This window comes from Prunus mume, linkage group LG5 (assembly GCF_029339155.1).
Source record: "Prunus mume cultivar Tortuosa linkage group LG5, ASM2933915v1, whole genome shotgun sequence".
NCBI classification, from domain to species: domain Eukaryota; kingdom Viridiplantae; phylum Streptophyta; class Magnoliopsida; order Rosales; family Rosaceae; genus Prunus; species Prunus mume.
This window is the reverse complement of record NC_142702.1, coordinates 11,619,455-11,636,756: the sequence shown is the minus strand read 5'-3', so window position 1 is coordinate 11,636,756 and position 17,302 is coordinate 11,619,455. Positions and strand designations below refer to the sequence as shown.

General features: G+C 37.8%; 1 protein-coding gene and 1 pseudogene across 1 annotated transcript; one reads left to right on the top strand and one right to left on the bottom strand.

Annotated features, from left to right (window-relative positions):
• Nucleotides 1–4,748: 4,748 nt before the first annotated feature.
• LOC103331194 (receptor-like protein EIX2) lies at nucleotides 4,749–6,265 on the bottom strand (annotated as a pseudogene).
• Nucleotides 6,266–11,766: 5,501 nt separating this feature from the next.
• LOC148916924 (uncharacterized) lies at nucleotides 11,767–17,102 on the top strand. The gene is given in 4 exon segments (XM_089051639.1): nucleotides 11,767–13,650; nucleotides 15,854–15,976; nucleotides 16,112–16,711; nucleotides 16,713–17,102. Coding segments are annotated over 4 exon segments (2,997 nt in total).
• Nucleotides 17,103–17,302: the final 200 nt, after the last annotated feature.

Genomic DNA, 17,302 nt, shown 5'->3' with positions numbered 1-17,302 from the left:
AGAGAGAGTTGATGGACAAAATGACCAATTTGTTCTCATATTTAATGGAAATATTAACATAATGTAACAGTATGACTAATGGAGCAAATAATATAAAGATGATGGACCATTTGAATGAATAATTTAATTGATAGATCAAAATGTAAATCGGGTATAAGTTTGATAACTATTTGAGTAATTTACCCTAAATTTTACATACAATTGTTGTATAAACACTCTTCTCGTGACGAGGGACATGGTTCAAGTGATTAAGAGCACATACAATATCATTTCTGCTTAAACTTTTCATGTGATGTGACTGCTTAAATATGAAAGAGAAATTTCATATTACCAAGAATTCTGTTTACACTCGTGTTTCAATGGGTTTCTATTTTTATTCTAAACATTCTCTTCTCTGGACGCCCAACTCTTCACAAAAATGCCATTTCTCTACTTCATCAAAATATTTTTAAGTGGACACCTATCTCCATCATTGACTGATTTCATTTTGTTTGTCACCAACCCTAAACCCAGCTCTACTCATCACCCTCACTTCACCTCATTTAATATGCAATGATTGCATACGTGTAACGGAGGATGAGAGAATGATGACTATTTTAAGGGCATATATCCCTGCACTTAAGGTCTTAAGTGTGATTCCCTCCTCCCAATATTGCTTGTAACCAAAAACAAACAAAAACCCTTGATAGGCCAAACCCAGACGGACCTGGTTTTAAACTCGTTGGTCAGCTTGATAGTGGCTTATTAGTGTCCCAATTGGTTGGGAAAGAAATGTCCGCCAATTTTAGCATATACTCTTTTGGTCATTGTTGAACAGAGCACTTAACTTGATTGTTAATGACTAGGCCCAAGGGTATATTCTAGGTATGTTACCTTAGGCCTAAAATAACCCTTTTGTTGTGATGATCTTTAAGGGTGACCAAGAACTTACAAAATTTTGTTCATTAAACCATATAGTAAGATGAGAATGAAGAAAGTAGAAAAATAAGGTACACATGGGAAGATAGCTAGCATTTTTCTTATTTTTAACCGATTTTTATATATATCCAACAACGTAAACTAGAAAATAATTATATAAAAAAACGAAAATAATGAAATTCCAAAATCTTTTGGATCTGAAAGTCTAAACGTTTTCAGTTCTTCAATTTTCCTCACTCTTTGGTTCTCCATCAATTTATTTTTCTTATTGACTGCTATCTCGCCGTCTTATACCAAATCCAATATCAGCTCTGGTTTTTGCTACTCTTAACTTTTCTATTTCCGACATTTCAAGGAAAGATAAGGAGCCATGGTCTTGCATAAAAAATGTAAAATTATAGTTCCAATCTTATGAATGTCTTTTGATTCAAAGGTAATGTTCCCTCAAATGGAAGAGCTTAAGGAGTAGTATTAGCACTTCTCTATTGTTTAATATGTAATAAATGCGTATGTGTAAAGGAGAGATGAGATAATGATGACTACTTCAGAGTGCTAATACAATATTGGTTTACCTGCTTACGTGATTAGTGTTGTAGACACAACAGATTTTATCTCCACGTGATTAGTGTTGTAGACGCAAGGGATTTTATCTCTGGTTGTAAGTAAGATTCTCTCCATAAGGAGGCTATAAAGGCTTCAACATATGCAATTCCATGAAGGCCTGCAGGCCAATCATTGCTTTCTTCACTGGTTCATACTTTTTTCTCTTTAATATGTTGGCAGTAGAAGGATTTAAAATTCGGATATTTCAGTTCAAACCTCTCAGTTTAACCATATAGTTGAACCTAAAACCTCCTTTCAAAGCATAAAACAAGAAAACTTGAATGGATTATAAGTTATGTTCTTGAAGCTAATTGTAACCGACATAAGACGTTATGTAGTAGTGCTTGGAAGTGTGAGTGTGAATAAGAACAAGGACAAGAACAAGTATATAAAGAGAATGATACATGAAAAGGAATAAAAAGATATGTTAGTCATACTACTCTATATATCAATGATTGATAAAGCAATAATATATATAAGCTCTTCTATCTAGATATTAAGTAGGAATCTTTCAAAGTGAAGTATTGGTTTGATATGTTAAAAGCATAAAATTAAAACAACAACAAATGCAGAACTAGAAATTAATAAGTTAGAGAGAGAGAGAGAGAGAGAGAGAGAGAGAGAGAGAGAGTATGTATTTGTTTATTATTGGTATCTGATGACATACATACACATATAAATGTATTTGTTTATTATCTCATATATTTTGGCATTCTGCTCAGCTTTGGATTTATGAGTTTCAAGAATTATTACATCATAGATTATGATTTTGTTCTTGCCAATATTGTTAATGGTAGGGTAGACATGGATCGAATGAGAAAGAGGAAGATTGTGACAACCAGTGGCAGAGCCAGGAATTTATGTGTTGGGGAGCCAATATATAAACCAAATAAGACATTAAAAAATTTCAAATTTTCAACCTTTAACAATGTTTGTAAAAATAAAAGGTAGAAAACAATTGTTTATTCAATTAGGTATCAAAATAACACTCGTCATTTTTTCATATCTCGAAAACCATCTATAATTGAGGCAATGCTAAACTTTGCTTCATATAGGAACAAAAATTAAAATCTCAATCCTTCTTTATTTGGGTAAAAGTCTACTTCCTATTTGATAAAGGAGATTTTTTGAAACTTTATTTTGTTGGCTACTTTTATTTTTTATTAATATATTGGTGGGCCCAAAATTACTTAGTCTTTCTATTTGAAATCACTTACTGTTTTACTTGCAAAGAGAGAGAAACGTATCCTTCTTCTGTGAGGGGGCCACAAACAGTTTATTATTATATAAACTTCCTAAATGTGTAGGAAAGCAAGAACAAAAATGAAATGCAGTAAAAAAATTTGGGGGCCAGGCCCTTTAGGTCTTAACAAGGCTCCGCCACTAGTGACAACTCTAGTTGCAGTAGAGTTAGAAAAACAACGTTTGTGTGCATCCATGATGTTAGTAACTGTCATATAGATCCAATGGAGCAAGAATTTTATTATGATCCCCCCATTGAGAATAATGTAGATCATGGCACTATTGATACCATTGCAACATCCGACCAATGGTTTGTATGGAGGGATAATTTGGCTACTGAGATGTGTAATGAGTGGATGGCAAATAGAGCAACATAACATAAGTATTTGTTGATCATTTGAATGTACTTAAAAGAATTTTCATGTCATTACTAATTTTGTGAATTTTTGGACTATTTTTATAGTATCTTCATGTGATTTCTTATTTTTAATTTTGCTTGCATGTTTTTTTATATTGAAGTTAATTATTTCTGATATTAAATAATTTTAATAAATTTTAAAAATAAATTTTGTTTGAAGTCCAATGCAGTCCAGCCCATACTTGTACCAAACAACGGACTGGGCTTTAGTCCAGTGCAGTCTAGCAACTTAATGTACCGAACAACTTATTAAAGTCCATTCCAATCCAAGCCAAACCAGTCCACCAGTCCAACACTCCAAGCCCAATCCTAACCAGTCTAGTCCAGCCTACCAAACAAGGCCTTAGTGTCCCAGCAAAGGGTTGACAAGACTGATAAAATATGCATTCATCATTGTCCAGGAATGGAAGCGAACCATTTGTGCTATTGAAATCTGAATGAGGCATATTAGTTTGTTGGGAGTGGTAGAGTAATGATTCCAAAGGCGGCTGCACAGGCCGTGGGCTAGTTTGTAGTTGCACTTTGGTTGGCCAATGTCAGCTGGTTCACAAGGTTATAGGGACAGACCTGCAGCTAATTTATCTTCGATTCCCTGTCCTGTAGAATTCAACTGGCTTAATTGATCCGCGGAAAAATCAGTATCTAATTTTGTCTTGTAAGTACTTATTCCAACTGGTGTTTGACTTCCAAACTTTGTTAGGTTGTTCAACTTTCCTGGTAGAATTGCATGAGATGTGTTCCACGTTTATTGCAGCAGATTGATCCATAGATGATTGGGGAGGGTTTTGATTCGGTAGAGATATACCTTCTGAAAAGACACCCGGATTCTTTTGGTTGAGTTTGGCCTGCATGGTCTTCATATCTGCCAGCTATTAAATCTCCATTAGCAGCCGATTGCTGTTGTAGAGCAGCTAAAGTTCCAGCATGATTAACAAGTTGAGGTTTCAGTAGCATATTGACTAGCTGTTCCAAACATAGATTTGAAATCGAGTAAGGAAAAGAGTTCCCATTTCCAATCTCAGGAAACCGAATGAGAGGAAAGAATGACCAAAACAGAGCCACACATTTACAAGGAGAAGCTGACCCCAAATTTACAAGGAGAAGCTGTACATTGCAAATAGATGACCAAAACAGAGCCACACATTGTAATTTGAAATCAAGTCTGTTTTGGCTTTGGCGTAGTTAATTAAAATAACACTATAGCTGGAATTAATACATTAATCGGAGTGAGCTTGGATTAAAATGTCAGTGGAGTTTTGCTCACTATTCTTGCTTTAATTGTAATGTCTTGCTTATTTGTATGATTTGTTGTTTGCAAGAACCCTCCTCTAGGGCAGTGTTCTTCATGTATATTTTATAATTGCCTCTGTTATGATTGGATCTGAATGGATTTGTTTATTTCTCTCAATAATAATAAATAATAAAAAATCAATCGGAGAACTCCGAATTAATTTTTCTGATGACAAGTAATTAATACTAATATAAATTATATTTATTCCTATTAAGCACTCCAAATTAACTCGTAAACTCTTCTCCAGATATCCGTGCGTGTGCATACCGGCAATGTTCCACACTTGAATTGAAAGGAGGCATTCAACTATAGCTACTTTTCTCCTAATTTAGATGCTGCAGCTAAATATCAAAGTAAACAAATTAATACCCGTCAGTTTGGAGAAAAGAAAATAATGCAATAAGAAAATAATTATAAAACAAAATTAATGATGAGAGAAAAAGAGTACCGCCGCGAGTTTATCTATTAAGCATATGCTTGCTTTAGCTGCTGCTTAATCAAAGCTATCCTCACATAAAGCCAATCATTTAAATCATTCAAGAACTTGAAGTATGTATAATCTCCATGGCTTGTTGAATATCAAAGTGCCACAAACTCCCCAAAATCTAGCAGCAAACCCAATCCCCATACTGATGTAAAATCCCAGGGTTATAAACTCATCCTTATCCTCTTCATTTCTGAAGCCAGTTTACTCATTTTGATCAGCACACATCTTTTTAAGTGGAGGTCCACAGAGTAGAGAATTTTTCAGCATAATCAAGGGGATCAAAGCTTTGGAGCTGAGTGCCTGTTGGTATTTTACCAGACAAGTTGTTATATGACAAGTCCAAGAAACTAAGACGATCTATCCGAGCAAGGCTTGTCGGAATTCTTCCATCTATTTGGTTTCTTGACAAATCAAGAGTATCCAACGACTGCAAGTTTCCAATCTCTGGAGTTATTTGACCTGTTAACCGGTTTCTTGAAAGGTTTAAAGAAACCAACTCAACAAGATAAGTGATTTCACTTGGAATCTCCCCTGTTAATCTATTGCTTGAGAGATCAATTCTCTTCACAAGGCCTAAAGTGCTTTTGTATGTCTGCATTCTTCCTTTCCATATGAAGCTTGCATCATCCTCATAATTAGTACTAACAATTGAGTTATGATCCACATTTCTGAAAAAAGTATGTGTGCTGAATAGACTTGGATTTCCTTTTTGAGCCAGAGTAGTCAAATTGTTGAGGCATTTGGGTATTCTTCCAGAGATTTTCATAGAGAAATCCATAATTTGAATGTGTGTTAGATGGCATAATTGTGAGGGCATGCTTCCATTGAAGTGATTAGTGGAAAGCATCAGGATAACCAAATTATTGAAGCTCACACCTAAGCCTGTAGGTATTGGTCCTGATAATTTATTATCTCCCAGATCAATAACCTCTAAACTTTTGCAGTTCTTCAAGGATGAAGGCAATTCTCCAACAAATCGGTTGCTGCTTAATTTCAAAGTTTGCATTTGAAATAAAGAGCCTATTGTCATGAGAATTTTTCCGGAAAAAGCGTTGTTACTCAAATCAAGCATGACTAGAGTCTCCAAATGGCTCCAGCAATCTGGAAGTTCTCCAGAAAAACTGTTGCTTGAAAGATTAAGATATGTTAAACTCATATCTGCACTTGCACATAGGAAAGAAAGCGACCCTGAAATGTTATTATTAGAGATCCAGATATGAGGCTTGTGATAGAGTCGAGAGAATTGGACCTTCTATTTGGTTCGAACTCAAATGTAGTTCTGGGTAATGTGCAAACTCCACTGTCAAATTTGTAAATATTCCAATGATTAGGTTCTGTGAGAGATTAATAAGGTATGCGTTACGAAAATGACTCCAAAACCATTTTGGAAAGATATCAGAAATTCCAGCATTCGAAATATATCAAGCTGGGAAGAATCATTTTGAGTTTGAAGCCATTTTGGGAAAAGAGGACCGACCTTGCAGGACGCCAAAAAACATCTAACAGACTTCCCAAGAATCCAGAGTGTAATGGTCGTTTAAGACTCAAAGTCAGAGAAGGAAATATGAAAAGATTTTCAGGAGTCTCAATTTCCCATGAACTAACCCTGTTCTGTTTATCACAACACCCTGGCTCATCCCACTCTACCTGTTAATGAAGTGAATGTAGAAGAATCAACCGTTGAACATTTAAAGCAAACAGAAAGACCCTTCATTATAATGAAGATCACTTAGTAAAAGCTCAGAGTAGCTTAAGCCACCTAAAGATTCCGCCACTTTGAACCAGGCCATCTCAGTGGATCTAAATCACTAATACCGACTATTGTACCCATATACCTGCAGAGAACATGCAAAAATGTTAACCTCTGGCCACACTTTAAAGCAATGAACATAACATTATCACATTGATAATGAAGATGTTAATGTATCATGTAGAAAATATTGAAACCTGCTGCATTCTATCATCATAGAAAAGATTACGAAAGACCAGACAGATATCTGGAACCATTAAAAGGGTTTACTACACCAATCACTGCTGTTTATTTCATCATGACATGCTGTGGCACGTAATTAATTTACAATGAAATTTGGTCATTATGTTCAAACGCTTGACGAGATTGTGAAAAAGAGTTAGAGAAGTTGCAGGCGATGCTGCCAAAAGATCACGAGAAGCTGAAGACAAGTGTTTGAACGTGCGTTTGAATAAAACAAGGAGTATGAGTGTGGGTTAATATTATTTATGATATGTGCCATTAGATTCATCTAAGGGCCGTTTTTAAAGAGGACCTCACATGACCTTAGGTGAGTGCTGTTGGGAAAGATGGCGAAAAATAAAAGAGCCAATAAATAAATATGGCATTCCCAGGATCTGACTTCTCCCAGCCTTGTGTAAATAAAATGGGCAAAATTAACACTCTATCTTCCACTAAGAAAAAATAATGGGAATACAATAATAATCTCACCAAACACCGATGGCTAAACTCTCTCTTGGGTTTTCTCTCAAGAGGATTTTCTCTCTCACACAAGTGAGGTTTTCTTATCTCTCAAAACTCTCTATGTTTTGGTTTTCTAAGGGATGCCTATAATTGAAAGAATGCAATTGCTTTTATAGGCAAACGTTCCTAACTAATTGGTGGCCGTGCATGAAAGAGAATTCTTCTCATTTTCTCTTCCATTCATTTTCTTCAAATTTTCCCGTCCTTTCTTTCATTTTATTTTGATATTTATTTCCTTCTTTTTCTCTCCTCCATTAACGAGGGAAACCCATCAATCTCCCCCTCTCGACTTAGTTGGAGGGCTCCAGCAATCCAACTGCTCCTCTGCAAAATTCGTACTTGTCCTTAGGTAAGGACTTGGTCATCATATCTGAATTATTGTCATCAGTATGGATTTTCTCAAGCTGTAATTGCTTAGACTCCAATACATCACATATCCAGTGATATCGCACATCAATGTGCTTCGACCTCGAGTGAAAACTCGGATTCTTGCTCAAGTGGATCGCACTTTGACTATCACAATGCAAAATGTATTTATGCTGCTCTTGTCCTAGTTCTTGTAGGAATCGCTTCATCCAGAGCATTTCTTTGCATGCTTTAGTAGCTGCAATAAACTCTGCCTCTGTAGTTGATAGAGCAACACATTTCTCTTACTTTGATTGCCACGAAACTGCTCCCCCTGAAAATGTAATCAGGTATCCTGAAGTAGATTTTCTGGAATCAAGATCTCCTACCATGTTTGCATCTGTGTAGCCAATCAATTCAGGTTTTCCACCTCCAAAGCATAAACTCATTTTGGAGGTACCCCTGAGATATCTGAGAATCCATTTCACTGCATTCCAATGCTCTCTGCCTGGTTTAAACAGAATCTGCTTGCGTGCATTATGTCTGTCCTCGTGCAAATCATTGCATACATCAGACTACCAACAGCTGAGGAATATGGCACCATAGCCATGTTTTCTTTTTCTTTCTCACATGTAGGACTCTGCTTTGAACAAAGCTTGAAGTGACTAGGAAATGGAGTAGAAACTGGTTTTGCTTTATCCATGTTAAACCGCTTTAGTACCTTCTCGATATAACTTTCTTGTGATAACCTCAACTTCCGAATTTTTTTGTCACGGGATATACTCATACCGAGGATTCGTTTTGCGGGTCCTAAGTCTTTCATAGCAAAAGACTTGCTCAACTCTTTCTTCAACTTGCTAATCTTGTCACTGTTTTGTCCTACGATCAACATGTCATCGACATAGAGAAGAAGTATGATGAATTCACCATCATCAAATCTTTTCACAAATACACAATGGTCGAAGTAGTCCTCTGATATCTGTGTTCAATCATGAAGGAATCAAACTTCTTGTACCATTGTCCAGGCGCCTGCTTGAGTCCATATAAGCTATTCTTCAGCCGACATACCAAATCTTCTTTTCCTTTGACTTTAAATCCTTCTGGCTGCTCCATGTAGATTTCTTCTTCAAGATCTCCGTGAAGAAAAGCTGTCTTCACATCTAGTTGTTCGATCTTGAGATTCAGGCTTGCAACCAAACCGAGTACAACCCATATGGATGACATCTTCACTACAGGTGAGAAAATCTTTTCAAAGTCAATTCCTTTCTTCTGACTGAATCCTTTCACAACTAGCCTTGCCTTAAACCTAGGCTTAGAGTTATTTTCTTCTGTCTTCAGTCGATACACTCATTTGTTCTTGAGTGCTCTTCTACCTTTTGGTAGGTTCACCAGATCATATGTGTGGTTCTCATGCAGAGATTGCATCTCTTCATGCATGGCTTTCAACCACTCATCTTGTTGATCATGAGTCAATGCTTCTTCATAGCATTCTGGTTCTCCCCGGTATGTTAGGAGAACGTAATCATCTGGAGAATACCTACTCGGAGGTCTCCGTACCTTGGTCGATCTTCTTGGTTGGAATTCGGCCACTGGCTCTTCATGGGCTTGTGCTTCTAGCCCCTCATCAGCTACATCATCCACTATACCATCAGTTGTATGATCATCACTCATGTCATCATCAACTGGTTCATTTATAATAGGATCACTAGGTGGATCATCAGTATCATTGGATTCATCTCGCTCGTCATTGTGCTCCAATGGAGGAGGAACTGGATCCAAGTTAGCTGGATATTCTCTAGGACTATCAGGTTTATCACCTCTTCAAATGTCTTCAATGTTCTGATCTTCAAAGAAGACAACATCTCTACTTCTAATAATCTTTCTAGCTACAGGATCCCATAACCTATAACCGAATTCTTTATTCCCATATCCCACGAAGATACATTCTTTCAACTTCGCGTCGAGCTTGGATCTCTCGTCTTTAGGAATATGAACAAAAGCTCTACAACCAAAAACTTTCAAATGATTGTAGGAAACGTCTTTTCCTGACCAGAACTTGTTCGGGACATCACCATTTAAAGGTGTTGAAGGAGAAAGGTTGATTAGATCAACTGCAGTCATCAGGGCTTCACCCCAAAAGCTTTTGGGTAGCTTGGCATGAGATAACATTGTTCTTATTCTTTCAACAATTGTTCTATTCATTCTCTCAGCTATGCAATTATGCTGAGGAGTCTTCGGAACAGATCATTCATGCCTGATTCCATTACTTCTATAGTAGTTTCTAAACGCCCCCATATATTCTCCTCCGTTATCGGTGCGAATACATTTTGATAAGTCCATAAATATACTCATTTATGTACTCTTTTTACTTAAGTTTTGTAGGAGAATTATATTTAAAAAGGGCTTATTACTTTACTTTTCTGATTTTCAGCTTTTCTGCGCTCTTAGAAGGTTTTTAAGGAAAAATCAACTTTTCGGAGGAATTTTAGAGCAAGGCTAATTGGAGATGAAATCTAACATCTTGAAGTTCAATCTGTGATTTTTCTAGAATTTTATACCAAGCCAATTGGTACAGTATTACAAGTAAAGTTAGCCCACGTGCAGACAAGACAGTTTCATACATGTTACGTGAATGTGAAGAAACGGAAGCCTTCCTGAATTTTCCAAGTTACGTGCTATATATGGTTGGAAAGATAAGACATTTATCTTTCTAAAATATATTTTTAATGATTTTTCTGCAAGGCTGAAGATCCCCAAATCGTGTGACAATTGGGCTGAGCTGTATTTCCCTGTGGAGTTAGGAATTGTGATTTTTACTTTCCTATTTGGATTCCTTGTTTACCAAGACTTCTTGGACGACTTGTCAGTCAATTTTAGGGTTTTAGAACTCTGATATAAGTGATATAAAAGGCCAGCCAAGGCCCCGGATACGCATTCACGTCCAAAAGGGATCAACCGCGTAAGAGGAGAAAGCTGCCAACGAGTTCTTTCTTTTCCTTTCTTCTTTTAAGTTTCAGTTCTTATGTATTTATTTTTGAGTTCATCCAAGAGCATGAGTAACTAATTTCTTGTTAGTTAGGGCTTAATCTTGAAGCCCTAAACATGATTTCAATTCTATAGACAAGTTTGAATGGATTTTCAGTTTCTACAAGCGTGATGATTTCGGTTTCTCTATGTTATGTGAATTCTGATATTTTGTTTCTTTGAGTAGCTAACTTTGAAGCATGTATTGGAATTAAATTGTTGTAGAACATAGGTCAATTGCCTTATTGAATGTGTTCTTGTTTGCAACGAATAATTGGGTTAAGAACTAGTTATGAGAAATCGATTCTTGAATTCCTAATAACAAATGCCATGTTTTAGGGTTTTTGTGACACTCATATTCTCTTTGATCTTAATGGATTCTTGATTGTTAATTTGAGTAAATGCCATACTAGATTTCAATTAAGAATACACGTATTGATGTAAATGCCATACACTTTACATGCACTTAAGAGAGAATCATACAACTCGAATCAAATGCCATGATCTTGTTGTGAGTGTCGTCATCATATGATTGCTAGAAATTGATTATCTATTGTTGTTTATGAATTGATTGATTGGTTAGAGGTGGATAGTGAGTCCTAGCTATTGTTCTTGATTGATTATAAACCAATTTCTCTTAAACTCTAATTTAAATTCTGTTTTGTTTTGCTTTCCTTATTTTGTTTTATTCACAAAATCAAATAAAAACCCCCCTTGGTGTTGGCGTGTGTGTGGAAGTCCTTGTGTTTTCGTTGCGTGACATTGATAAACATCTCTCTAGATTACAATCTCTGTGGGAATGACCCTTGCTTGCTTACTATACTATCATTTGATTTGTGCACTTGCAAGGTTTAAATATTGTTGTTAAAAATTACCAACAAGTTTTTGGCGCCGTTGCCGGGGATTGTCAATCTAATTGAGTTTTGTTTTCAATTTTCAGGTATATGCTGGGTCGTCGTTCACAGAGTCACGAGCTTATACCATACGACCCTGAACTAGAGAACACACTTCGTTATCTCCGTCGAGATAAAAATAAGCAAGATACACTTCCAATCAAGATGGGAGACGCGTTGGAACTTAACAACCTCACCCGACCTTTGAAGGATTTCACGGTTCCTAAAGCATTGGACCAGCCGTCTTGCATTGCATATCCAGCCACTACAACCACCTTTGAGATCAAGAGTGGCACCATTCACCTTTTGCCACAATTCTATGGCAAGGTTGGGGATGATCCTCACATACATATCAAGGATTTCTTTGCTGTGTGCGCAACTATGCACAATGGAGGGATTAGTGATGAGGCAATCAGATTGCGTTTGTTTCCATTCTCACTCAAGGAACGAGCCAAGGAGTGGCTCTATTCTTTACCTAGTGCATCTATCACCATATGGACAGCATTGGCTTCCAAGTTCCTTGCAAAGTTCTTTCCAGCTCAAAAGACTAACCATATTAGGAAGGAGATCATGGGAGTGCAGCAACTAGATGGAGAATCATTTCATGAGTATTGGGATCGGTTTCAAAGACTCCTAGCTTCGTGCCCTCATCACCAAATTGAAGATTGGCTACTTATGCAATACTTTTATGAGGGATTACTTGATTCGGAGAGGATGATGGTTGATGCTACTAGTGGAGGAGGCTTGATGAACAAGAGTGCTACTCAAGCTAAGGAGATGTTTGAGAACATTGCAGCAAACTCTCAACAATTTAATTACCGGAGAGCTCCCCCAAAGAAAGCAGGTGTTTATGAGGTAAGTGCTAGTGATATTGGTCCTCAAATAGCTAATTTGACTAACCTTGTTAAGCAATTAATCCCTCAAGCACAAGTGTGTGTCGTGTGTGCTAATCCCGGACATCCTATGGAGTCTTGTCCAAGTTTGTATGGTGATGGAGAAGAGATGGCTCAAGCACACTATATGCAGCAACAAAAGCCAAGAAACGATCCTTTTTCTAACACCTATAATCCGGGATGGCGGCAACACCCTAACTTTGGATGGAAGAACAACCAAAATGTGCAAACAGCCCCAGTTCAACAAAATCAGTTTGTTCCTCAACAAAATGCACCACCACCTCATGGGCAAGGTAAGTCTTTAGAAGAGTTAATTAATTCTTTGGCATTAAGCACTCAAGGTTTTATGCAGGAAACAAGGCAAACACAGGCACAAATGTCTACAGCAATCAAGAGCCTTGAAAACCAAGTTGGACAAATTGCAGCCTCCTTGAGTCAAAGAGAGCCAGGAAAGTTCCCAAGCCAAGTCATTCCAAATCCTAATGGAGGCCATGAAACAGCAAAGGCGATTACTCTTCGAAGTGGAAAAGAGGTGGCAAATGTTGACAAGGAGGAGAGAAATTCAACCAAAACAGTGGCTGCCCCCTTTTCCAAGCTTACGGTTCCAAGTGACAACTCTAAGGTAAGTTCTCTTGTGAATCATTCGATTACTCCAAAAGTTCCTTTTCCTCGTAGGTTTTTGAATTCAAAGAAGGAGCAAGTTTCAAAGGACATTCTAGAGACTTTCCGAAAAGTGCAAGTGAACATTCCCTTGCTTGATGCGATCCAACAAATTCCAAGCTATGCAAAATTCCTCAAAGACCTTTGTACAAATAAGAGAAAGTTCAAGGAGCATGAAACCGTGGCCTTGAGTGAAGAAGTCTCAGCTGTGCTATTGCGTAAATTGCCTCCTAAACTAAAGGATCCAGGGAGTTTTACTATACCTTGTCTCATTGGAAATCAAAGGTTTGAACATGCTTTATTAGACTTAGGTGCTTCAATTAATTTGATGCCTTTTTCTGTTTTTGAATCTTTAAATTTAGGTGAGCTTAAGAAGACTTCCGTGAGCATACAATTGGCTGATCGATCAATCAAGTATCCTAAGGGAGTGCTTTGGAAGACGTTTTGGTCAAGGTGAATGACCTAATTTTTCCAGCTGACTTTCTAGTGCTCGAGATGGAGGAAGTTCCTATTCCTGGAAAAGACCTTCCATTGATTCTAGGACGTCCATTCATGAGAACAGCAAGGACAAAAATTGATGTGTATGAAGGCACTCTCACAATGGCATTCGATGAGGAAACCGTGGAGTTTAAGGTATTTGATGCTTTAAAATATCCTAACGATGATCATGCTTGTTTTTCCATAGATGTACTTGAACAAATGGTACAAGAAACATTAGTGCATCACAAGGAGAGACGCCATTGGAGAGGGCACTCATCCAAAGCCCCGAAACAGTGAATAAAGAAGGGAACATAGCCGTACTTGAAGCTGTGAATATACTTGAGGCCTTGCCTCCCCAAAGAGGTAAGTTTAACTCTATTTTTGAGTCTCTTCCATTATCTACTAATAAGCTTGTTCCCTCTATTGTGAAGGCACCACAAGTTGAGCTAAAACCCCTTCCGGAGAACTTGAAATATGCATATTTAGGTGACAAAAAGACGCTGCCTGTGATCATTGCTTCTAATTTGAGTGCATCCGAAGAAGACAAACTAATTCGAGTTCTAAGGGAGTACAAGATTGCCCTAGGTTGGACCATTGCAGACATCAGAGGAATAAGCCCTACAAAGTGCATGCATAGGATCCTTTTGGAAGGAGAATCGAAACCTACAAGGGAAGCCCAAAGGAGGCTGAATCCAGTGATGAAAGAAGTCGTTAAGAAGGAAGTTTTGAAGCTTTTGGACGTGGGAATTATATACCCCATTTCGGATAGCAAGTGGGTGAGTCCCGTCCAAATTGTTCCCAAGAAATCCGGAATTACCGTTGTGAAGAATGAAGACAATGAGTTGGTGCCTCAAAGAATTCAAACGGGTTGGAGAGTATGCATAGATTATAGAAAGCTCAATACCACGACACGTAAGGATCACTTTCCGTTACCATTTATTGATCAAATGCTTGAGCGTCTTGCAGGTCATAGTCATTATTGCTTCTTGGATGGATACTCCGGATACAATCAAATTGCCATAGCTCCGGAAGATCAAGAAAAGACCACCTTCACTTGTCCATTTGGTACGTTTGCTTATAGGCGTATGCCTTTTGGTTTATGTAACGCACCTGCCACTTTTCAACGTTGCATGATGTCAATTTTTTCTGATATGGTGGAGGAGATAATAGAGGTATTTATGGATGATTTTTCAGTTTTTGGTGATTCTTTTGATATTTGTCTTCACAACCTCTCTCTAGTGTTGAAAAGGTGTCAGGAATGCAATTTAGTGCTCAATTGGGAGAAATGTCACTTCATGGTACAACAAGGTATTGTGTTAGGTCACATTATCTCTTGTAGGGGAATTGAAGTGGACAAGGCAAAAATCGATGTTGTGAAAAGCTTGCAGCCCCCAACAACTGTGAAGGAGATTAGGTCATTCCTAGGACATGCAGGGTTCTATAGGCGTTTCATCAAGGACTTTTCAAAAATATCAAGGCCCCTATGTCGATTGCTTGGCAAAGATGTTGAATTCGAGTTTAATGAAGCGTGCTTGGCTGCATTTAACAAGCTTAAGGAGCTTTTAACGTCTGCCCCTGTTATACAACCTCCACATTGGAATTTTCCCTTTGAGTTGATGTGTGACGCCTCGGATTATGCAGTGGGGGCTGTACATGGACAAAAAGTGCACAACGTACCACATGCCATCTATTATGCCTCCCGGACTTTGAATGATGCTCAGTTGAATTACTCAACTACGGAAAAGGAGTTGCTTGCTGTTATTTTTGCTTTAGAGAAATTTAGATCATATCTTATTGGCACTAAAGTAATTGTATTCTCTGATCATGCAGCGCTTAGGTACCTTTTCCAAAAGAAAGACGCCAAGCCAAGACTGATTAGGTGGACTCTCTTGCTTCAAGAATTCGATTTGGTGATTAGAGACAAGAAAGGGAGTGAAAACGTGGTGGCTGACCATTTGAGTAGGCTGGTGCAAGGATCCAATGAAGAAGAGGACATGCTTCCTCTAAGTGAAAGTTTCCCCGATGAGCAACTCTTCGCCCTCGAAGCCAAGGACCCTTGGTACGCTGACATTATCAATTACAAGGCTTCAAAACTGATTCCGGAGGATCTCACTCGAGCTCAAAAGGATAAGCTTGTCAAAACGAGTAAGTATTATGTTTGGGATGATCCATACTTATGGAAATATTGTCCAGATCAGATTGTTAGAAGGTGCGTGTCCGAATCTGAATTTAATTCTATACTTACCTTTTGTCATTCATCTGCATGTGGTGGACATTTTGGTCCTAAGAAAACAGCCCTTAAAGTATTGCAATGTGGTTTTTATTGGCCAAGCTTGTTCAAAGATGCATATACTTATTGTTCCACATGTGATAGATGTCAAAGAACCGGTAACATCAGCTCTAGGAATCAAATGCCTTTAACGCCTATTCTTATTGTTGAAATATTTGATGTGTGGGGTATTGATTTTATGGGACCATTCCCTTCCGCTTATGGCTTTATTTACATTCTCCTTGCTGTTGACTATGTCTCTAAATGGGTGGAAGCAATTCCTTCCCGGACTAATGATTCAAAAGTTGTTTTGAGCTTTGTGAAGGAAAACATCTTTTCTAGGTTTGGAACACCAAGAGCCATTATCAGTGATGGATGCACTCACTTTTGCAATAGGTCATTTGAGGCACTTTTAAAGCGGTATGGAATTACACATAGGGTCTCGACACCTTATCATCCCCAAACAAGTGGACAAGTGGAGATTAGTAACCGAGAAATCAAGCAAATCTTGGAGAAAACCGTGAGCCCTACGAGAAAGGATTGGAGTTTGAGACTTAATGAAGCATTATGGGCATATAGGACAGCTTACAAAACCCCTATTGGTATGTCTCCTTTTCGTTTGGTTTATGGTAAAGCATGTCACCTTCCGGTTGAGCTTGAACATAGAGCATTTTGGGCAATCAAGAAATTCAATTTTCGATATGAAAGAGGCTGGAGATGCAAGGCGACTCCAATTGAATGAATTGGATGAGATGAGGAATGATGCTTATGAGAGTGCACGGATTTACAAGGAAAAGACGAAGGCATTTCATGACAAAGCCATTCAAAGGAAGACCTTTGAAATAGGGCAGAAAGTCTTGCTCTTCAATTCACGCCTTCGGCTATTCCTAGGTAAGTTACGTTCTAGATGGTATGGTCCTTTTGTTGTTACTAATGTTTTCCCTCATGGTGCAGTTGAGATTCAAAATGACAAGATGGGAAACATATTCAAAGTGAACGGACATCGCTTGAAGCCATACTATGAATCTTTTGAGCTTGGAAAAGAGAGCATGCTTGTGGATGCACCACCCCCATCTATTGTTTGATCATCTAAAGGACCGCGTCTGGCTGAAGACTTTAAACTTAGCGCTCCTTGGGAGGCAACCCAACCATTCTTAACTTTTGTTTTTGTTTATGTGTGATTTCTCGTAAATTTTCAAATTTTTGTTTTTGTTATGTTTTGCGTCATCAAACAATGGATTTTGTGTTCCAAAGAAAAATTTTCACATTTTTATAGCCCTAGGGT